The sequence below is a fragment of the Rhea pennata genome, chromosome 10 (genome assembly GCF_028389875.1).
Source record: "Rhea pennata isolate bPtePen1 chromosome 10, bPtePen1.pri, whole genome shotgun sequence".
NCBI lineage: Eukaryota > Metazoa > Chordata > Aves > Rheiformes > Rheidae > Rhea > Rhea pennata.
Genome location: NC_084672.1, coordinates 20,799,017 through 20,823,167, shown reverse-complemented (window position 1 = coordinate 20,823,167; position 24,151 = coordinate 20,799,017). Strand labels below are relative to the sequence as shown.

Here is a 24,151-nt window from a genome sequence, read left to right as displayed (position 1 = left end):
CAGATAAAGACGAAAAAAGCAGAAACTTAGTCTGTTCTAGTCCATTTGGTTAAAGTACCTTTAAATCTTACAGATTTACAGATAATACAAGTAAAATACCCCGGAGAGATCAAAATAAAAACTGAAAGATGAATATGAATACCAGAACTATGGCATCTATCTGACACAATTACAAAGGACAGATTGAAGGAATAGACATCCTTTTCTCCCAGGGTGGATGAATACTTTCATCAGTGAAGGGCTGCAACCAATTTGAAATGAAAAGCTCTAAGGATTCTTTTGTGCGTTAACTTTTGAATCTCTACACTTCTCTGTTAAGTTTTATTTTTCCTTCTTCTTTATCTCTCTCTATATCCTTCCTGCAGCTTTCTTTTTGCAGGCATTCCTACAGTTTAATTCACTTTCTAGTCAGCCTCCAACCAAGCAAATCTAAGGCTATGAACAGATGATCATAAATGATTAAATTACAATGGTGTGACTATTTACAGCTAATGTCAACTGAGTCATATTAACTGTGTGAAACTCATAACCTTTATAGCTGTTGATGTAAAACAGGCTAGTTTAAAGCACCTTCAACTTTCAAATTTATGTTTAACAGAGGAAAATTCAAGAGCAGCAATATAAAACAAATACAACAAATAAAAGCTACTGTGCTCTCTCCCCTTGCTTTCTACCCCTATCAAACACAGATCTTTATCAAGACAGAAGCTTGCTGTCCGGTATGTATTTCTTCACCAAAATGCCCACCCAGTCTATCATGCATCTTATAATTTATTATGAATAATATCTCTGAATTGGAATCTAAAGAAAATATGGGGAGAGATTTTCCCTCTCCCCATTTGTTTATAGCACACACAACTTTCTGCATGAGGCAAATTTCCCAATGTTTTCCAATCATTTTTGTTGGTCATTGATGGCAGAGAGAAAGCATTATTTTTGTAAAACAGAAAACTTGACTAGAAAAAAGAAATTTAGAGTGGCAGTGGGAGCTAAGGTTAAAATTTAAAAAGCTTCTTAACTTCGAGAGATCAGTCTCCTTAAAGAAACGTTTACATATTCTTTTCATACAAACTGAGTTTAGTGTAAACAGAGACTCCCAAATAAATTCAGAGACGCAGAGAAAATCGTCTGCTTTGCTGCTACTTTATGTACAAGAGTATCTCCTAATCTGGTACAGATATGTTTAGAAGTGTGCATTACATGTTCTCCTCAGTACCCAGGTACATGTTTCGAATGAACTTACTTTTCATCCACATGTCTCTGGCATATGCCTCAATCGCTTCTGCAATGTCTAGGCATGGAGCACAGCACCATACAGGGATATCTAAGGGGACTTCTACCAAGTTGACTGCAGGGCAGATCAGCACGACTAATTAAGTCATTAGCATCACACTTATACTGGTTCTGAGAACCAGGCTACTATTGCTTCACAGTGCTCCTCTAGGCAGAAGAGATGTATCTTTATATATGTAGATTGCTATAATCATATAAAACTCAAAAAGTTTTAATTACATATTGTTTGTATTTATCAGAAAATACCCTTTTTCTGAAGAGTAAGATCTACTGCTTCATTACAATGCTGCCAGATGCAGCAACCTCTCATTTCACTCACTGTGGTATGCAGAGATCACAGGCACCTTACTCTTTTTCAGTACAAAGAAGGTGATAGCAGCCCACCTACATGATTTACAATGAATGAAAACATTTCTCGCCGCAAATTCCATACAAACTAGACAATTTTCATCATGCAAATCTTGATACTTTCCTTATCTGAGAAGTATATATAGAGAAAAGAATTCTTGTTCAATCCACATTAGGAGAAGCCAGGGTTTGTGGTTTACACGAGGATTTCTGGGAGAACAGAGGAAGGGTTTTCTTGCCTCCTCACCCTTTCACTACTGCCAATCTTGCAGATGTACTTCAGGGACTCACTTTATATGCCATCTAGTCTGCAGTCCTCTCTTTGTTGCTTAGCACAGGGATCAGCATTGCAAACTGAATTTCTGACAAAAATAGCTCAGACTTGCCACAAAACTCCCTTAACAACATCAAGAGAGAGCTGGGAACTGACTGCCCTAAGCATTTGATAAGATGGAGCAAAGCCCTATCAAAGGGCACGAAATAAAGATTTTTATTCCAGTATCTTTAAAGCTGCAGGAATGCCAGTTCAACAAATGACAGACCAATTCCCCCCCTTTTTTTTTTTTTTTTTTTTTGCTGAGAGTAGCAGCTAGCCTGGTGCCATCTGAGAGTTTTCAGGCACAGTAAAAGGGCTGAGCTACCACCCACCTGTGCCTGGTTGCTTATTAATGGCTTGTTTCCTGATAGAAACTCTCTCTCAGATTAAACAAAAAACTCCCCTGGTGTCCTTTACCAATAAGGTGAAATTTGCACTTGGGTTTGGACTGGCACACACTGAACACCTTCTGGCGTTAACGAATGAAAGCTAAAGAGGAAAGGGTTGGGGAACACACAATCAAACCACAAAATCAGAGGCTCCTTTACTGACTCCTGCTTCATCTGTAGTCTGATGTCCTTCTTGTTGCTCTATGGACTGATGCATGGAGATTGAGAATTACTAGCGACCAAGCATGGCAACCCACATCAGGAACTGGAAACAGTATCCCAGACAGTAGGGAAGTGAAAATCATAGCAGTCTAATAGAGCAGGGTCATGGACAGATCGTGACAACAAATCAGGATTTTCCAAGAACCTACTGTTCTTCTATTACTTCTTCCCAGGGAGCAAGGACCTGCCAGACCTTCCTGCTGCTGAGCCCTGAAATTACAAAAGCTATAGCTTATCTGGATCAGCTACAGATCTAGTCCAACATAGACGTATCAAATATACACAGCTCATACAAGTTGGCACCTTTCCTGAAATTCTCAGACAAAAGCAGGCAACCCTTGAAATATAGTAGGCAACCCTTACAAGTTTGCAAAAAAAAGGCAGGCTGACAAGGAGAGGAAAATGAGTATTACGTCAACTTTCAGCACTCACTAGCATTAGCAGTATCTTCTGGTATCTCCCTCTGCAACATGAAGGAAGGCATTGGGGTGACAGGGCTTCACAGTTAGGAACATGGACGCTGGCAGAAGCTACAGGGGCTTAGACACTTTCTGCCACCTCCTGCCACTGCCCTTCCCACATCCTTCTCTCCACACACAGGAGGGAGGTGTAGCTGGTTGTTCTTGTACCAAACTGATCCCAAACACCGTATCTCCTTCTTACTGAGGTGGAAAAGAACAGAGTCAGTCACATCTAAATAAGGCCACAAGAAAGAAATCACACCACTCTCACAAAATCAGCCACATTCCCAAACAACCCACAAGGTGCTATGGGGCCTTTTACTGCTCGGTCTCTTGAGCTCAGCTCTGCTCCTGAATTTCTTAAGACATCAGTTGCAGATGCAGTCCTGGGATTCAGCTGAACATACTCAGCCAAGATGCACCAAGACAAACTAAAGCTCCAAATCTTCTTCAGAGAATCCCCTTTGCAGCTGGGCAGTCTATACAGTATTTCCTTATTTCCATTCAGACAGATAAAGCCAGAAGAGAAATCTGGGTGAAGGAAGAGATCTTTGCTGAGGAAAAGAATGTCAACTCTGCTTCCATGCTTAGACTGAAAAGCTGCTCAAATGGTCACAATGAGAGATCTGTGGACTTCGGCACTGTGAAGAATGAAATTTCAGATCATAAAATCTATGAAAATGCACATTTGAACTAAATTGGTATTCATCCAGCACCAAAATAGCCTGAGGGTTACACCTGCATACTCAAATTAATTCTAAAGTGCCTCTTTTGCTATGCAGGTTATTTTATGTTACAGTTGTACCATACTTATATAACCTAATTGAAATGTATTTCCTTCCTCTTGTTTGAAGTAACAGCTTTCTGGAGATGTCTCACAAAGTCCAATTTGGAAAGAAATTAAAGGAGGCAAGAGCTTTCCCCACACAGTGCTTCCTGACTGCCATACAGAATAACTGCTGAGCAGAGATCAAGTTGGTCCTTGCTGATCTCTGAGCACAGGTTAAAATATACTCAGCTGTTAATAATTGGAGGCTTATATAAAGCCTTTTTATGTCTTCATCATGAGAGCTCTGTATGATTTACTGTGAAGTGCTTTTAGAGGGATCTTACTGAAAATGGAGTATATATGAATTCAGTGCAACACAAAGAATCAGAAAATCAGAGGGGTTAAGCACAAGTGGTCACCTAGTCTCTGTCCCAAGGGATGTTAAACTGTATTTTTATAATTCTTCACAAATCTGTCTTCTGAAAGATGTCTACGGACTGCTATCCAGGCCATGTCCATGCACACCAGTAGTCTGTCCCAGCTGCAATTTAAGCTCTTTATTTCCTGTCCTAAACACCATGGAGATAGAGAACAGACTACTCTCTTCCTCACTGAGAAGTGTCTTATGATAAGTTCCTTTCAAAGTACTCTGTGAAACAAACACAGTTATTTCAATCACTCCTCTATAGCAGGTCTTCTGAGCATCTCATTCATTTCTGAATCATTCTCATTCCCCTAGATCGTCACCAGCTGACCCAAAACTTTCATGGAAAACTGGGCACAGGAGTGAACTTACACCCACATGAAGGCTGAATAGGGCAGAAGGATGACTTCTGATGTCCTGTAGAACAACCATGCTACCTAATCTGACACTGGGCTATGTTTGAGCAGATATCATGAGTCTCATTTGTATGTTTTATTCCAACAAACATGGAACAGATGTTCTATGAAAACAGGAGTAATGTGCATACACATTCTCAAAGACAATGGTCTCATACAAGCAAATTACACAACACAAATTATTCTGTGAAAAGCATATATCCTGTCCAGGAAGCAGGAGGCTAGAGTATTAAACATTATCTCTTCATCAGGAGATGCATACATATGTAAAAAAGAATCACAGTAACTAACCACTTGTTATCCTGAAACTCTCCTGAAAGACCTTTTACACAGAGCTTTCACCAGGCCATTCTGCCTGTCTGACAGGCTAGAGTCTTGGTCTAGTTTTCCCTGTCTGACACTAGGCTTCAACACAGGGCAGACAGAAATTACTTAATTACAACACCGGCTTGAAATAGTTACATCAGAAAAGTCATTTCCATTCTGTGGTAGTGCTTTTAAAATGAGTTTGAGGACAAGTGGCTGCACCTCTCCATCTCAAGGTTTTCTCTTTTACAGGTTATGAAATTTCTTTAAGATAAATCTATAAAACAAAACTGTGTCCTTCATACTTACCCTTCTCTTTGGTATTCTTCATCCAAATTTGACAAAAGCTGGGACCCAGCCACAGATAGATCAAGTGCAGCTAAGGGTAGATCTCGATAAGCAAAATTAACAAGTTGTACAGGAGCAATGCTTTTGGTCTCTTCTTCCACTTGTTGTGAAATTATTTCAACTTCTGAAACACCACCTTCTATTGCAGGCCTGAAAATAAAATAAGAAAAAAAAAACACTTTTCTGTATCTCTCCACACACACAAAAATTATTTAACTAACTAACAAATAAATAAATGAATTAGGGAAAATAAGAGAGAGACAAGAACTTCACAGAATCCTGAAAAGACGACTTAAAAAGCTGTTGCAAGGTCATTGAGAGAGGTGATGTCTAACCCAAATCCATTCAAATTTGTCTTTAGTAGATCTCACTGAAGTCAACAGAAACCTCACAAAGTAGAACAGCAATTGACTCTGCCAAAGTTCCTTCAAAAGTACTAAATATACATGGCTGTATTATAAACAAACAAATGCAGAAACAAACTATGAACTTAGCAGCAAAATATTTGTGCAAAACAGACAAAAACATCAACAGAAAAAAAGGCATGTAACTATGCCAACTAAAATCTCACTGCTTTGTAGCTTAGATTGATGAGCAATGAACAGTTAAGCTTCTTATTCATCATACACAAATCAACTGTTAATTAAAAGAATGGAGTTTGACTCCTCTTCCAGTGTGGGTCAATGTTCAAACAGCTCTGACGGATGCTGACTTGGTTTCATTCAACCAGAAAAGGTCATTCCGCACCGAGTTATTTCAAAGTAATTCCAAAAGAAGAACAAGGGTTCTGAAGAATTATGGACTCATCTAGAAATATTATCGTAACTATCCATAGGCACAGCTTGCTTCTAATTCTGGACAGGCCCACTAACATTTAATAGGAACTCATGCATGTAAAAACAGAGCCTGACTATGCACATGTCTCCCTCATTTATAGTAAGACAGTAGTTACCTAGAAACTCAAAATCTTATCAGTTAGCATATTATCTAGTGTACACCAAAGATAACTTCATTACAGGAGAGAGTTTGCATGTCAAGTCCCAGCAGGGACTGATCCTTTGCAATCCCCAGTGAACACTGCTTGCTCCCTTTGATTCAGAGTAGGTGCAAGAATAAACCCCTCTAGCTTTCATCCAAGGGTGCTTGTTAACTTCTGAAGAAATCCCAGGCTACTTTTCAGAGGTTTTCAACAGCAAGTGTGAACATATTCTTTTTCCTTAGGGATATAATTAAAAAGTCCTTAGCACCCAACTTCCCTTTTTTATTTGACTGCAAAAATTGCACAAGTGATTTTGTTTTAAAGAAGCTTATTAAATCTTGAAGCTATTCAAGCAACCCGAATAACTGTTCATTTTTTCAGAAGAAAATGAATAATTCAGAAGATTCTTGACTAATTCATCTATTTTGTAAGTCCAAGGATTTGGGCGGAGGAGATAAAATTCTATGTGAAAGAGGTAGAGTCTGAGCAACTCTATTGCTCAGAGCCTAACCATTAGATTATCCCTTTTGGATGGAAAACATTATTCCTAAATTAAAAAGAACTAACTGCTGCCACAATCACAAAAGAAAGTCACTTTAAAAATCTGAAAATGCTGTTATAACTCAAGTATCTGGCAGGGAAAGGCTGTGACTGCATCATACAATGGCAGAAAGTAGAGGTAAGCACTACTGTTTAGATGACCTAAAGCTTATTTTATTTCATTCTTTGTCTAATTAGTAACAGATAAGTATAGAAATTCTTGTCATTTCCAAGAGAAATGCATGTCTGTAAACAGTTGGAAATCAGAAGGCCATAGGGAGGAGCTAATTTTAGATGGACTTTTCCTTCTTTGGTTTTCAATTTTAGTGCAGTCATATTTGCCATCCTGTGGAACTTTCCCTTTACAAGCTTAAGCGGAGTTGGTCTGCTCTCGCGTGGAAGAGTGCACAACGGTCCAATTTCTAGTAGTACTGAGGAAACCAGAAAACAGGTTGGTGCAGCATTCCCCCTCCCATCAGCATTTAACTTCTGTATTCTTAGACTAAGTAACAGACAGACTGAAGTGACTGAAAAGAAAAACAAACAAACAGAATAGTGTTGGCAAAATAGTTTTGAGACAGGTTTGGTAACAGGAAAGAAAAAATGCCAACAGGTCTGAAAACACTGATTTCTCAGCCACTAGCTATTCTTAGTACATCTGCAATGTTCACTGTATTCAGTTTTGGGGCTAATTTACAGTCTTTAGATAACCTACCAAATCCTACTGCTCCCATTCAAAATATCAAGTTTTCCTTTCAGTAATACTGATGGAATCTCTTGGTGCCACAACAACATACAATAAGTACGAATTGTTCCATTGTACTTAAAACGACTTAAAACTTTCATCATATAGTACTTACTGAGGATTGGTCATGTTGGAAGATGCAACCAAATCAGCAGTGGTTCCAGTATTTAACTAATTCCAGCTGCTCTGCACAGAACTTTTAGCCTTCTAAGATGAGGTTTCTGTGAGACGCAAAACAAAGTTATCTAAAATTCAATTGCAAGTACTCCAAAGAACTGCATTGTCATCCCTTGTTATTTTCCAGAGTTTGTGTAATAGTTTTATTTCTCTGTGATTCTTTTTCAAGGTGTTTTTATTCCAGGTTAATTCTTCTGTATCATGGAAGGTATAAAGTTATAGCGTATTTATTTACACACACGGACACCTGCTTTCATGTATACTTCCATAACACAGGCCCTGCTTTAAACAAGATTATTTAGAAAGATAACCAAGATCAGAAGGGGAGATTTTCAAAGAAAGCTAAGGTCTTCAAAAGCACAAATTCTACTGGAAGCCAACTGGCTAACTGATTTTTTTCTATACAGTTTAAGATACTGTACAGATAAGAATGTTAGCTTCAAGATTTTTTTTTTTTTTTACGCTAAAATGCAAGCATTTTCCATTTGGAAATGTGTTCCTGACTTTCTTTGCTAATTTGAAAAGTCTCTTCTAAGAGTTAGTTCATGTTGACATAGTTTGTAGATAAGCCTTTGTTAAGATGATACTTTCATCTGCAAAACCCACTAACACACTTGGAAAAGGTACATCCTTCACTTGTGGCAAAAGTCCATTTGTGTTGTACCTGGACCAGTACACAGCAACCAAAATGGAAGAGGACAAGCTTGTGAGAATGAAACATACTCATAGGAAGGTTTTTGGTAGGTGAAAAATGTAGCATGGAGAACAACAGATAAAGAATAAAAATTCTTAGAAAATGATATCATGAGAGACTTGTAAAGCCACTGTCATACAATTAAAAACAACAACCCAAATATAGAAGCACACTCTTATTTTGATTAAATAGAAATAGTAATTGCTAAATAAATACCATACAAATGTATGAGGTTAAAATATTACTGAGAATAACACTGAAAATTTTTCATGATGATAAGAAACACTTCTTACACTAAATTTTATTGCAGTTGCTTACACGATGAGTTGTTAAAATTAGCAAAGTATTTACAATGGAACCATCTAAATATAACAACAGTATGACATTTAGCAATCACCTGATATAAAATAATGAAACTGAACTTACATCATTTGTAGAGCCATTTCCAAAGCTTTAATTCACATCCTGCAAACTTGTAATATCGTAAAATGCAGTCAATCCATTCTCCGATTTTCTAGATAATGTGCCTGGGTATGTAAAAGGAAAGGGTCTGCACTGTGATCACCCTCCTCAGGCAGGTAAGCAAGCCAAAAGCAATTGAAATATCCATACGAAGAAAAGAAACATGACTGGCTTTAAAGCAATAAATATATGGTATTTTAGAAAAACACATGCCATTCATTTACCTATAAGCACACAATACTTCTGAAGTCAGAGCAACAACTCCATTTTCTTCTGGAAAACCTTGTTTGATACAGCAGAAAATAGATTCAACATCCATTTTACATCAATGAGAGCCTTTTCTCTGGCTTCATAGTCCTTGAGTTATTTTATTTATTATATCCCTGAGGCAGCAAAATACTTAAATATTTACTTAAAATAAAGCATATGTGTAAGTCACACCACACACTAAAGGGATTCGGTGAATTTATGCCTATGGCAGTTTTATGATAGCAATTATTATATCTACCAACATGAAGACAACAAAATGTCACTACTAGTCACTAGGACTAATGTAGTCCTGTTTTGTGATGTTAGTTTTCTAACACTTCCTTTTCAGCTGCAAGTTTGCAATACTTTCAAGAAAAAATTTTAATGAAAGTTTCACCCAAAAAAGTTTTTCTAAGCACTCAGCCTGAGAAAATAGTAAATACATGAGGCATCCTCCACCTGCCTTGCAAGACTGAAGGGGACATTAAGAATATGCATATGAAGGCCTGCAGAAGCAAAAGTAAATGGGGATATAGATGATTTAGGAAATAGGAATAAAACTGATGGAAGCTGACCTCAGAGGACAAGTAGACAGATGTGGAAATGGGAATTTCTTAACATAGCTAAACCTCACCATTTATTTAGGAGAGAGCATGGTGCTAATACTCACGACCTCTCTCTCAAAGGGGGTTTAACAAACAAAATATTGACCAAAAAATTCACAGCTAGATTCTTTAAAATTTTGATTTTCAGATTAATCTCAAGATTTTGAGAGAATTTAAGTCATAACACTAGGGCCAGCAGTGCTGCAATGCCTTGACATAAGACAAACCCTTGAAATGTTTCCCTCTCCAAAAGAGAAACCCATTTTTTTTTTAAAAGCATATTCATATCCATAGAATTCTGCTTCACAACTCAACCAGGTCTGACCACTGTCAAGGCCAATCAGCCAGACCTGCTCCCTCTCACTGGAGATAGCTGACCTACAGGGAAACATTTACTCACCTCTAGGGCTGGAGGAGCGCCTTGCAGCTGGCAGCAAGCTCTTCTGATAGCTCCGATGTCTCCGGAGGGAGCAGAGTCCAACTCGCCTCCCCTGCAGGGATCGTTACCATAACATAAGGTGCTCATGAAGGTGAGACGAGTAACGTGGAGAGAAACGGGGAAGGAGACAGAGGGAGTCAAGTCTCCAAAGGACTTAGTGGAGCCTTCCTGAGAGAAAAAGTGGCAAAAAGTAAGTAATTTTTCATGCAGATAACTACCGTGTTAGCTGAATTAATGGATTAAAATACAAGTGGTTAACAAGTGGTTAAGAGGTACAATAAGAGGGCAGCACAACTGAAACCTTCAATGTGGATGTAATAGGTTGTATATATATCCTAAACAGATTATAATGATTCAGGCTTCTTTTCTAGGCATTATACAAGCAACAGAAATGTCTCAATATATACTGAAGTTTGCAGAAATTTATTCTTTCCATGCACTCCCCCCCATCTGCATGCTATGTATACAACTTTCTAAAAAAAATCCTTTTATATCAGCATAAACCACTTCAAAGTGCCACGGGAAATTTCTGTGCGACTGTGTCACTGTGTGTTTAAAGGCTACAAGAAGCACCGGGCAGATTCTGTTTTCCAGCACCCCCAGAGGCTATAGCGAGAGCAAAGAGTTACGATGCAGCTCAGGGGCAGGGGACGAAGGGCAACCGCTGGGTACTCCACCACCGCGCGAGAGAAGCAACTTTCCTGTGCTGCCCGTTCCACAAGAGCCCAGTCAGCGCTCTGTAAAGAAAAATGCTTTGGTCTCATCCGAGGGAATTACTTAACAGTTCCAGGGTGTTTCTCCTCTCTTGGAACTGAGACCAGACAGCCCATGGTACATGCCAAGTTACCATTCAAGTATAAGCAATGCTCATTTTGTGAGAGTGCTGTTTGCTCTGGGACATCACTGCTTTCAAGGCAGGCAGGCAATAGGAGGAACATTGTTTCCCAAGTTAATTACAAACAGTTTTAAAAGGAGATACAACAAAAAATAAAGAAATAACCTCAAAAGGTTCCTTGTGCAAGGTTTGAAGTATCGTGGAAAAAAAAAGAAAAAAAAGAAAAAGAAAAAAAAAAAGAAAGAAACATTTGCTAGACTAAATGATGGAGATACTCTCTTGTATGTACTGAAAGGCCAGTGTAATCTGATGAAAAGCATAGTTCTACCGCCAGGTTTCTGTATAAAGTAACGTCTGTAGACTAATAGTAGAGCTTGAAACGTCTGGGATCACAGTTCAGATCCCAGCAGAGCTGACTCAGCTCTTCATCCTTCTGCGGTAGGTGAAGGAAGCTGCACCCAGTTCACTGAGCTCTTTCCATGCCAAGACTTTAAAACTACTGCGCTTGCCTCTCCAAGCCCTTTTGGATTTCTGTATTCTTTGCATAGGCATTATATACAGGCCAGTGCTCCTCAACATTTTTAAGTGCACCCTGAATTACGATTTCTTTTGTCCCTCCTCTGAGGGGCGCTGGAGGCGGCTGCTCCACACTTGGCTGGTTATGCTCAGGATCGCTCAGCTGGGGAAGTGGTGTCACGCACTGCGGCGCTTGAACAAAGGTTCACCCTACTGCCCTTACTTAGTACACCTCCTGCCCAAGTTAATTTGTTAATGTTTACATCAACCTTTCGGTGTTAGTAACCACACCTCAGCTGTTGCTTGCTAGGAGAAAAAGTTCAGCTGAAAAAAGAAGCAATGCATAGACTACAGTTTAGAAAGCATATGCAAAAGCATAGGATGTGTGAGATAGTATGTGTGATATGCATATATATATATATGCACACACAGTGGAAACAAAAAAAAAAAAAAAAAAAAACAAGAGCAACCTTAAAAATAAAAAAGATCTAGCCCCCCCTTCTGTATTAAAACCATAACCGTTAGCATTGGTTTAAACAGCCTTACAAAATTCACACCACAACGTGGTGTGCCTGAAAAAAAAATGAGGAGGGAGTAGGAAGATAGTTCAATTTAAACTTTCTCTTCTCAAGTCTCTGCTAACTTGCGTCCTGTTCAACTGAGCTGAAATCACGTTGTATCAAGACCATGCGGCTGGAAGGCGTGTGTTTGTTGTATTCGCTCACAATCTCCAAGAGGTATCTGCCACAAAGCTGTAAGCTACTGTACAAAACAGAACTGGCTGAGTTTCTGCATTGACAAGTAGTTACAAAACCAAATTCTGACCCTTTCTTCTAACTAAAGATTTTTTCCACACACCCCCTCAGCAGAAGCTTAGAGAAACAGAGAGGTCTCTCAGTTTGCACTTGGAGAAGACCCAGCAGGAGATGCTCTGAGGAAACACCACCTTCAGCTGCAGTGCAGGTTTTGGGCATCCAGCTGCCCTGCCACCGTCAGGCACTTACACACAGACCCTTACTGGGAACTGATTTGGCATTTCAAAGGAAGGCATGGAGTTATCCAGGAAGCCAGAGAGAAAGAAGGGAAATTTTGAAATAGGAATAAGGGAAATATCTAATCAGCAAGATTACCCCCAGGAGTTTTCAGGGGCAGCTACACTGAACTCCCAGGTGACCCACAGATTAGCTGAAAATTTTGGTGATTATCCCCACTGTTGGCATCCTGGAGGTCAGCACGAACATGACACTACCACTCATCTCTGCCAGTGCAAGTCATCTTCGTTACAGAACTGAAACAAGTTCTGTAATGAAGACAACCTGACAATTCTTATAACTGGCTGATTTTCCTAATCTTGTTTCAACCCCAGTTTTAACCAGATCCATACATATCCATATTTAGAAAGTTCTAATGGTCATATACATCCAAGTGCAATTTTCAGAAATCCAGAAACCTGCACATTTGAGGGGAAGCCCTGGAAAGCTCCAGCAGGAGAAGTCCCAACACCTCCTCACATGATACCACCAGAGGAGAACACAGGGCCATTTAAATTCAAGTGAGAAGGCCCTCCTCCAGGACTTCAGTAAGCAGAAAAGACTCAGGTTTTTTTGCTCATAACATCATATTGCCACAACACTGGCCAAGAGCTGTCTATAACAGTGTAAAGCTCAAATGGAAATGATGTTTATTAAGGCTCCTAGGTGTTAAGGTTCCTACTGGGTAATCTTAAGGAAGGCATGGAGTTATCCAGGAAGCCAGAGAGAAAGAAGGGAAATTTTGAAATAGGAATAAGGGAAATATCTAATCAGCAAGATTACCCCCAGGAGTTTTCAGGGGCAGCTACACTGAACTCCCAGCAGGTCTGGCTTATTCTCTTTGTAAAACCCTCACAGTTAAAGATTCAGCCCTACAACTGTGTTGAAGGTGGCTGCTCACTGACTCCCATAAATTAACTCTTCACTAATGCTAGGATGGCAAAGGAACATATTTTACAATCTATTGTATTTAGGATTTTTTAAATTGAAAACTGAGCTTTTCTATTGCAGCTTGCACACACAGGGCACAAGTAAATGCATCCTAAGCTGATACACTTTAAAGGTTTGAAAAAAAAAAAGTTTTGATTATATAACAGTACTTTTGGTGCATCCTGAAGTATTCTGCCTGGGTTAGAATGCAACCACCATAGAGAATGTGCACCTGAGTAAAACCCCCAAGGAAATGAAGTTTTTCAATAAGTTAGTCTATATGGATTGAAATACGCAAATAATTCTGCCAGGAAGGAGGAAGGGATCCTTCAAAGTATTAAAATTATGCCTTCGGATTTTAATATTTCACTTCCACTAAACATTTCCTTCAATTTGATTTTTTAAATGGAAAAGTTCATTGTAATAAAAAAATAAGATCTTTTGATTAAACCAACCCTCAACCCCGCTGTTAGTTAGGCCAACCATTTAAGAAAGTATTTGTTTATTTAGCTCTGCATAGGTAGATAAGGAACACTTCTTTTATTGGGTTTTGAAAACCGTAAGAGTTTGATTTGACAAAAGATTATGAACGCTGAGATGCCACATAATAAACATAAGCAACAAATTAACTTCCTTGTCAAATCAAGTATGTTTGATAAATGTTGTGTTTGCACTGCAGGCTCCTAATTCCATTCATAGCTATAATAAGGTGTTGCTACAGCATTTCCAGAAGAGAAGAGAGGTACAAAAGATAAGAGCTTTTTTTATTATTATTATTATTTCAAGGAAGAAGAAAGGGACACTGAATTTTTCATTTTTGTTTATGAAGTGATCTACAGAAGTTTTCAAATGCATCACATCACAGAAAGGAGAAAGAGCCACTAAGCCCTCTATCACACTAAAAGTATCTAGACTGGAAAAAAAAATCATGTATTCAGAAATTAGGAAATGCCAGATTTGAACTTGCTCATGCAGCCGTAATTCTGCCTCCTTGTGGGATAATCCTGTAGGCTGAAATTAAGTAGAAAGCTGTGGAAGAAAGGCCAATATGTAATCACATAACTAAAAACTGACTCATAATCATAAATCTAGTTCATATTTCTTAGAGAGGCATTTAGATGGGCAGAAAAAAAATTATCTAGTACACAATTCTTATAATCTCTCCACAATACACCAAGTTCAGTATCTGAATCTTGAACTTTCAGCACTGCGGTTTTGGACTCTAGGACAAATACTACTGGCTGGAAGCAGAAAATTTGCTTTCTAGAGGGGGACTAGATCAATACAAGGCCTCCAGAAGAGCACAGTCCAACCCACTTTCTTCCAAAGGAACTTGCAGTTGTGCAGTGCATGGTGCTCCCAGGCATTAAAAACAGGAGAAGCTGCTGTTTGGGATATTACAGAGGAACTCTACTGAGGCTCTTTCCCTCTGCCTCCTCCTCACCCAGGAACTGGGGAAACACAAGCATTGCTGGGAGCCCAAGGAAGGGGACACATGGTGGGTCTATGGACAGGCTTCTGCCATACACACATGCTCCAGCATGAGATGCTTTCAACATGTCAATGCCATCCTGTTCTGTGTCTAGAAGTGCAATTTATTTTGCTGTAATAAACTGGTGGAACCCCCAACAGTTCTTCTCCGTATCTTCCTCATGCAGTTAAAGTGGAAAAAAAAGAGAGAAAACAAAAAACATCCTATAAGGCTTTCCTAGTTCCAGAGAATGCAGGAAAATGAGCAATCACATATTTAAAAGGTCAGTTTACCAATTTATCTTCAAAGGTTTGGGCCTCCTAAAAGGAAGGAAAGCCACAAAAGACTGCTTAGTGTTCCAGGTAGGAGCACAGCCACAAGGCTGCCAGCTCATGCTATTTTATTGCTCATCTCAACATCTGCTCTGCTCAAGTCTCCAGTTACTGGAGACAGTACTTGCATTTGAGAAAAGTATGTCTGCTTATACAAAGCAGGACAAATTAGAAGCACTGGAGGTGGGTTTAAGTGAGATGATCTCTTTACAGCCCAGTATAAGGATGCCAACACAGGCCATGGAACCTGGTGAATAGCTCCGGCAGGACACTGCATTGACACTGCTTCTGGGCTCACAGCTGGAAAGCTCAGAATTAGCTTTGTCATGTGCCATTGCACACATTGGTGGGAATGAGCCTGGCACTGACAATCCAGTTCCACTGGATTTTCCAGTCCGGGAAGCTAAACACCTCACGCTTAACCAGTACCTGGGCAGGAGCTCACTGGGATATCCTTCATACTACACACATCTCCCCCAACTAAGATACTTTGTTCCACAAATCCTGACTCTCAAAAGAAAAGCAAAGCATAAACCTTGTTATTAAATATTAAAAAAAAACTACCAGAAAATAAAGTTTGGCTTATGTTTGTTTACTTAAAAATAATTCAATTTCTGAATTTCAAATGCTTGGGAATGATGCTAACCTAGCTAAGTCACATAAAGCCAAAGGTACTACTATTAAAAGCAAACTGAGCACCAGTTCACTTTCAAAGAAATCTGGTTTGCTGGGCCAGTCAGAAATCAACTTTTGCTTCTGGTCCCTTTTCTTATTCCCAGGAACTGCAGCAAGAAGCCACCAACCACACACCTGCAACCATGTTTTTTTTTAGTTTTCAAGCTGAGCAAGATAGCTTCAGTCAATGTTTAGAAGAACAGAAAAGAAACAATACATACATTTCTGAATATGCTAGAGTGAATGTTTAGTCCTACACAAAGTTCTGGCAGCTCTTATCTGATTAGCTTTGAGTTAATTACATGTACACTAACCTTCTAACAAACACAAGCTTGAGTATCTGCCCATATTCAGAGCAATGCACTCTCATGTACCCTTACAGTGTAGCCTTTTTCAGCCTTCATACTTTCTTCAAATTACAAATCCTTATGTTTTTAAGAATCCTAGACCTGAAAGATTCTGGATTAAGACTTTTTAAAGAAAGTCTTAATGCTAATCTCTAATTTTCCAGAGGAGTTAATGTCAGCCAAAATACAAGAGATTCAGCGCACTAAAACAAGAGCAGAAAAAAGACAACAAACAAACAAAAAAAACTTAGCACTTATTTCCTTGGAGCTGAGGATCTGAATGCATCTTGCCATTAATAGCTCTGTAAGGCCAATAAATATATTCCTATTTCAGACTGAACACTTAAATGAAAGTTATTTAGACCAGTAAGTGTTCAGCATCTCTTCCCAAATCAGGAGCACAGAAGCAAAAAGAACTCAAGCAGAGTGGTACTAAATCCATTCAAGTCATTATACAAGTCAAATTCAGTATCTGGAAGTAAGATTTCACTCTAAGAACCCAATATACTACAAATACTTTTGAGAAATATCCAGGTTCTGTCATTCTTCATAAATACTGGGGGCAACCTTCTAGACAAAACATATTTAATTCACAAGATTTTATCACAAGATTCACGTGTGTATCTTAAAGGCAAGTGTATAACAACCAGCCTATTACAGTGAAATGCATTGGTCTCCCAAACACAAAGCTACTCCTTGTAGATTCACTCTGGCAACAAGTAGCCCAGCTGTTCAGATTGCAGATTTACAGATAGCTGCAATATTTCATCCTGGTGACGTTACAGAATGAACTTTACTCTGCTGGATCCGATGGTTAATCAAAATCCTTAATTCACCTCCCATCCAGTATGTCAGAAAAAAGTAAAATTATTTCACACAGTGCTTGTGGACCCAACAGTTGCACTGTTCACAGCTGAAAAATCGTTTCCTGACCACCTGCAGCCTAAAACACAGATTTGATTGCCTTATAGTAGTATACAATAAACTGATATTTATTAATTGTTTTAATATGTGGTTAGTGCATTTAACTGTATAACTCTGGCTCCCTCAGCAAGTAATGAAGTACACCCTTACATGCTAAAGGCCAGGTTTCTGCCCCAAAATACTGATGGTGAGGGACTCTCTAAAGTTGCAAGCAAGCAGGCCCAACCCCGACAGTCCTACGTACGCTCTGGAAGAAAGCAGCACTGCCAGGGCAGCTGTATAAATTGGTCAGTAATTTCAGTAACTTCTGTATTTAGAGGCCAAACCTGTGCAACTCCCCTTCACACTTCTTACTGAGGTGTGAGAGACCACCTCAGAGAGCAGACACGTGGCTAGCGCACCTCTGGAGCTCACCTGGAACGTCCCTGAGCACAGCACACGGAAGGGAGCAATTCTTCCCATGGGAGCTGGAAACAGGATGGAAAGTGCTTGCTCTTTGCCCTGCAGCAAAAAGTGATCATGCCGCAAGGGCAAGCATAAATTTCCCTGATTCTACCAAATAAAGAGGAAAGGAAAAGCAACAAAAACATGAACAGGTTCTGCAAAAGCAGCACAGCAACAAAACACACAGGCAGGGAAGGGACAAGGTCTGGCATGACACCCGCTGCAGCCAAATCCCAGGAATTGGCCTGGTGAAGAGCTCTTATCGCCAAGTGCTAACACCCCCAAAGCCTGGCTCAATATACACCTACAACTGATCTACCTCATGAATTAAGAGCTGTTACTTCTACTTCATATTATGCATTTAAATTAGGTATTTTGCAACTGAAAAAAAACAGTAAGTTCATTTTTAAATAATAATTTCAGTCACTATTTGTACCTAACCATCTGTTTCAGAGCTTTGAAGTTCAAATTCTTCTATGCAGAAAAAACAATGAAAACCATTTTATTGATTTTCTGCAAGATTTTAATGTAAGCATTAGATTTCATTAACTGGGATATAATCAGGTTTTCATTACTTTTTCACTGGAGTTAACAGATTCATTAGTTATTTTGTATGGAATACAGAAAGTGCCTAACAGGAATTCTTTCTGAAAACATAGAAAAATATTTGCTCTGAGCAGACATACAGACTTTTGCTGCAGGGTGAAGCTATCTGGTTATTCATACAAACATATTAAAATCCTTCCAGCTACTGCTCATGTAATACACTGCTTCTGGAGAGTAAACATGCTTAATTGATCCTCCTCCCCTTTAAGTTAAAAAAAAATAAAAAATAAAAAACCACCACCATCCCTGCCGACCCTCACATCCATTAAGCCCTGCAAGAAGAGACAGGGTTGGTACCCTCTTGACAGATCAGTAAACAGATGGTACCACAAACTACTGAAGAAGTTTCAGAGAGGAGTGCAGGAACACCCACTATGAACTACTCTCCTTCCTGCAAGTAGATTACTGTCAGCTCACGCTCTTCCATGGATAGCATTAATATCACACAAAAACTTGTGATTAGAACTTGTGAATTAAGGGCTCACGAAGCCTATTCCTCACTAGGAAATTAACCTCACTGCAATTTAACACTATGAACACTGAAACAGCATTCACAGTGACCAAAATTTTGGTAGTACTGCCAACATATCAGGAAATACATCCTGTAAACTCATGAGGATAGCACTCCAGGATTCAGGAGACTTAAATTTACTTCTGTACTTCCTTGTTCTTCCCTAATGCACTTGGAATCAGGGCGTTAAAGACAGACAGTAAAAGTAAGCATCATCATTCCTAACTTCATGACCACACTAATCAACTAAGATCTCAGTAGAACACATGGGGGAGTGCGAAGCACCAAGCAATAAACTAGAACAATACTTAGATACATTAGAGGCATATAAAATTCATGCTATGATCCCGATAGAAATCTTTATTTTATGATGCTTCTTCAGCTGTCTGGATTTCAGTGCCTGCATGTCCAGGTGCCCAAGCACTTCTGTAGATCTAGCCCTGTATCTCCCAGCCCACAGCTCTCCCTTTAAGGAAAAAATAGTACTTTTGTCTTAGAGAAGTTGTGAACATATACTTAAATACAGTGTAGACAATATGATAAGGGATAGTGACTGATGTATCTAGTAAAACCCAGAAGATCCTAATTTCACAGCAGGTCTGCTTGAAGTGACACTGAAAACACCAGAAACACTGCAAAGAAAGAGCTGGCTTCAACTTCTTTGGCCTTTCCAAAAGTAAATTTGGAGTGATTGTGCTACCCAGATATTTAACAGAAGAAAAACAGAAATGGGAGGAAACAGAATATAAAAATCCCACATGCATTTTCAACTAAAGGTCATACATGTTAATTTTCTAGGTCACTCTTTAAATACAGGACCACAACTGTTCCATTACAGATACAGAACTGGGGAGATATGCTGGTTGAGAAAAGTTATTCTCACTCTAAAAAGCTGGCACTAACTTTGAATTGGATTGGGTTGGTTTTGGGTGTGTATTAAGCAGCTGCAATTCAGTCATTAAAGGAGAGAGAAAATTACTCCATGAACACTTACCTCACACATTAGTCGCTTCTGGAGCAATGCAATACAACAAACCAGTTCATGCGACAGACTGCTGCCCTGGAGTTCAGGGTATCCTGGAATTCAGGATTCATACCGCAATGCAAGTCCCAAAATGTTTAACAAATACTAAGCTAAAAATAAAACACATCCTTGCTCTTAAATCTTAAAAGTACTCACTAGTCTCTGGTTCAAAACCAAACTGTGTCTGTTACAGCTACAAATCCAGACTCTGATTAAACTTTCTACTTCAGCTTGGTTGCAGCAACTTTACTAGAATACTGAACCATTAACATCAAGAAGTAGAAAACTCAGAATAAAGCATCCAAAGACAGATTGATGAGAGCAAGAAAGTTAGATCTATATTAGCTTCCAGATTAAAAACATGAAGTGTCAGTCAAACCATTGGAAATTCTTCAGAAAGATGTTAACATTAACACTGGATTAACCCCTCCGAACCAATCATCAGCTGCTGAATTAGTTGTCGACCTCAAGTTAAAGGCACTGCCAATGAAAATGAAGTAAATTGTAAGGAGTGTACAGTCCTGAACTAGATCCTAAACTGAAGGCCACATGAGACATCAGCACCAGAATCCAGATTGGAACTCAGGATTTTGACTTTTGGTCTGGCATTCAATCAGTGAAAGATACCATTTCCCAAAGGAAAGCAAAGTCTCCAGTACTATAAACGTAGAGTGTGAGGTTTTGTTTTTTGTTTTTCTTTTCTCTTAAAAAAAAAAATACATATAAAAATCTTCCAAAAATAAAAGTAATTTTGTTTAAGTCTTGTTTGAATGAGAAATAAGAGACTGCAAAAAATCAATACGACTTTTCCAATAAAACATGAATATCTGTAAGGAAGCAAGGTTACACTGGCCTCAGGTCAGAGACTTGCTGCACCTGACCCTGAAGTAGTACAAACAAGACAAACTGCTTGCTGAGAAGTTTTAAGGTGCCAAATCTTGTGATCATTCATTTCTACTCTGCATAGCTCTCAAACACTAGTTCCTTAAAACTACGTTATCCCCTTGCGTTACTCCTTCCACTTTCAATATATTGATTTCAAACATGTTGACAGTTCACAGCTCACAATCTGATTCTAGTTTACAACACTTGAAAACACACAGGAAAGAAACCTTGCAAATGGTATCAAGCATCTGTTCTCAGCAAGAATTGTTAAAAGTATCCACTGCAAACTTCACATAAGATTAAGAGGAGAAAAATACCAAGATGATAATCAGAAGTGTATGCTCTTTAAGGTCCTAGAAGTGAATACGCCACCAAGGCAAGAAAAATTAGCCCATGCTTTTTTTTTTTTTTTTTTTTAATACACTACTCAGACATGTTAGGTGTTTTCTAAAGTGACATAAGCCCTGCTAAGTACTTAATCTAATTTGAGACAATGTTTGCAGTAGTAAGATCACACAGTTTTTAACCAATGTATGCCAAATATCTCATAAATATAGGTGGGTATAACAGAATTATCATACTTCTCATACTGAAAATAGGAGCTTTTAAGGAAAAAGGGAAGGACAGGCAGCATGAGAAAGAGAGAATGCTTCAGAACAAGAGAACTGATGTGCTGAATCAAGGACAAGTTTTTGCAAAAGCGATTCTGCTAGTGGATTATTTTTCTTAAAGGCACACTACCATTCCTTAAACTGGTAACACAGTAGTTCCTTCCACTACTAAGCGCAAATAGATAGATGCCCAAACCAAATATAGCGAGCTTCGGGGAATACGAAATGAGAAGCGATTGGCAGCATCCAATAGGCTAGAAAAATAAATCTGCAAAGGACAAGGCCAAAACACAGAGCGCCCTTATCCAAGAACAGAACGTTTCCCATTCCGATGGGATTAACATAAGCAGTGTTTAGACCAATTCAGGCAGCTGCACACTTTTAAAGCAGTTTACCACTAACTCGTGCTGCTGCAGATGGCAGACAATGCACACATGCATTGGGCAGAACTAATTCCTCCTCCTTCCAGCCACAGCACGCTCCGTTTCCAAAAGCCCAAGGAATATCTGTGCTATACGTAATTGTAGCACGCAAAATTGCATCCATGTAAGGGGTCAACTTATTCATTTTATGCCAAATTACTGTACCTCCCTTTGCTCTTGTAAGCATGAGGCCAATAGTTGTTAGGATTAGAGAAAAAGATTACAGCAGCTCACACGGAGCGAGCATTTCTGCCACCAGACTTTGATACTAGTTGCCAAGCTGGCTAGTTTGAAGCTCACTCAGGTATAACTACACAAACTGCAATCTGCAACACAGCAGCAAATTAAATATTTAACTCAAAAAATTTCCCCTACAATGGATTTGGATTTCCTCAAAACAATAAGATTTGCTGCAAGTATCCAAAAATATACCTCATGGCTGACAGCTCAAGGAACTGATCAATGAAAGTTCAAGAGGTGCATTTTACAGTCCAGATGTTCTGAAACTGTGCTCCATCAACAGCTAATAGAAACAACTGGTCACAGAGCAAAGGGGGAGAAAAGCCAGAATACTAACAGTTTGTGGGCAATTGATAAAGAAAGAACATCTTAAGAATATTTCTCCTTATAGTCGTGTGCTATGGTTAGCATAAAAATATCACAGCAAACCAGTGAGATGAGAAGTTGTACCAGAGGATTAGGTTAAAGTATGAATCAAGCTTGTGTCCCTGCAGCAGGATGACCTTAATGAGAACTCTAAGAGCACGCAAACCACAGGATACCCATGTATACATGCACACACCCTAGACAAAAATTAAAAAAAAAAAAAAAAAATCTATACAGCAAACATGCTTTTTCTAACCTGACCTGTGCATTTTTTTTCAGTGAATGTGGTATAGAAATTTGCATAAAAACAGAAAAGCAGGAGGTTTTACCTGCTTATTGAAGGAAAACATGCAGTAGGATTTTCCAGACAAATGGACTGCAAGGTATAACACTGTTAATAAATTTTAATTTGTTAAATAGCATGAAAGGTTTCCTCCAACACTTCAGTTACAATTAAAAAAATGAAAAATTATAGTCTGGGGAAAAAGACCTGAGAGCTAGTTCAAAAATACAATTCATCCATTCACTGAAATCAACAAGAAACACTAACAAACTGGCCAAAATCTAAGCTTAGAGACAACAGTGTCATTCCCCTCGTACAAGCCATACAGTTAAATCAACAATAAATGGGACTTGAATCCCACTGAAATCCAAAGAAATGACAGGTGAGCAGCAGAGAGCTGGGCCCACAGTGGATATTCCATAGCTGTAGCTACACACATCCCTCCTCCTTCAAGTCACAAGAATCCTTGCAGATAGGTCCTTCAGAGGTGAACAGGAGAGAACGCTTAGCCAGATTCAAGGAAAGTCATTAGAAATTAAGCACCATGTAGCTTGATTACCAATAGCAGAGAAGTGAAGAAAATAACAGGTCATACACTGCATCTTGATATATCATTTTTGTTTTTGATCTTCGTTATCAAGTCCTTTCTTTCCCCTTTCTTGGCAAAGAGGCATAGTTATAGGAGTGCAAGTGTGTAAGCATCCCCAGAGCAGCCTCGGAGGCTGTTTTGATGCATCTCTCAGAAACCAATCTTAATTTTGCCAAGTCAGAAGCACTGATCTGTCATCTTTACTAGGATTTAAAGCACAGAAGACTCAAGCCAAATCAAAATTTTCAAAGTTTTCCTTTGGAAAACTGCTCTGACACTTCAGTCTGCTTCAGTTTTCTCCCACTGTGGGAGAACTTTTGCCCTTGGTCTCACATCTCTGCTCCAGTCACAGAGCTGCTTGACAGCAGCAGGACCTGCATTACATTCTGTGCTTTTCTAAACTCTAAATAATCCAGAAAAGTTCCCTACTCTTAGGAGAAAAAGAAAAAAAAAAAGAAAAGAAAAGAAAAGAAAGAAAAATCACCAGTATGCCTTCGTTTTTTTCTTGAACCCCAAAATTTACTCTTGCCCATCATTTCTGCTCCATTTCCAGTAATCATTTTTAATGTTGGCCACAGAATTTTATCTGTGAACAAGAACTGGTTTTAGCATAGAGGACAGCTACTTTGCAGCATGGGTCAGTAGTTTCACACGCAGACCACTAGACCAGCATTTCAGATAATTCTCCCAGCTGATTCCTTCACAGGCATGCTACCAAAACTGCCCCAGCTCACAGCTATTGCTGTTACTAGAAGTGGAGTTCGGGTAAGACCTGAGGAAGCGATCTCCTTAATTCACTATCAGCTCTGTCAGCTAAAGGGTTTCTGAGATCCTGGACACTGCTTTTTGTCCCCATTTTTCAGATGTCTTTTGGCAGCTATATACAGTGAGCCACATTTCTTTATGTATGATAAATGCTACAATCAC

At 39.0% G+C, this 24,151-nt stretch overlaps 1 protein-coding gene across 5 annotated transcripts in view; it reads right to left on the bottom strand.

Moving 5' to 3' along the window:
* The window catches only part of TMEM266 (transmembrane protein 266), an 87,344-nt gene that overhangs the window by 53,328 nt on the left and 9,865 nt on the right, over positions 1–24,151 (bottom strand). For 3 of the 5 annotated variants that reach the window (XM_062583566.1, XM_062583569.1, XM_062583567.1), the window contains exons 2-5: positions 10,144–10,350; positions 8,854–8,954; positions 7,672–7,777; positions 5,254–5,442 (exon numbers count right to left, since the gene is read on the bottom strand). In XM_062583566.1, coding sequence (XP_062439550.1) covers positions 5,254–5,442; positions 7,672–7,685 — 203 coding nt within the window. In that variant the 5' untranslated portion in view covers positions 7,686–7,777; positions 8,854–8,954; positions 10,144–10,350. Of the gene's footprint in view, positions 1–5,253; positions 5,443–7,671; positions 7,778–8,853; positions 8,955–10,143; positions 10,351–24,151 lie in introns of those variants that run through there. The other 2 variants (XM_062583568.1, XM_062583570.1) reach the window with 2 other exon arrangements.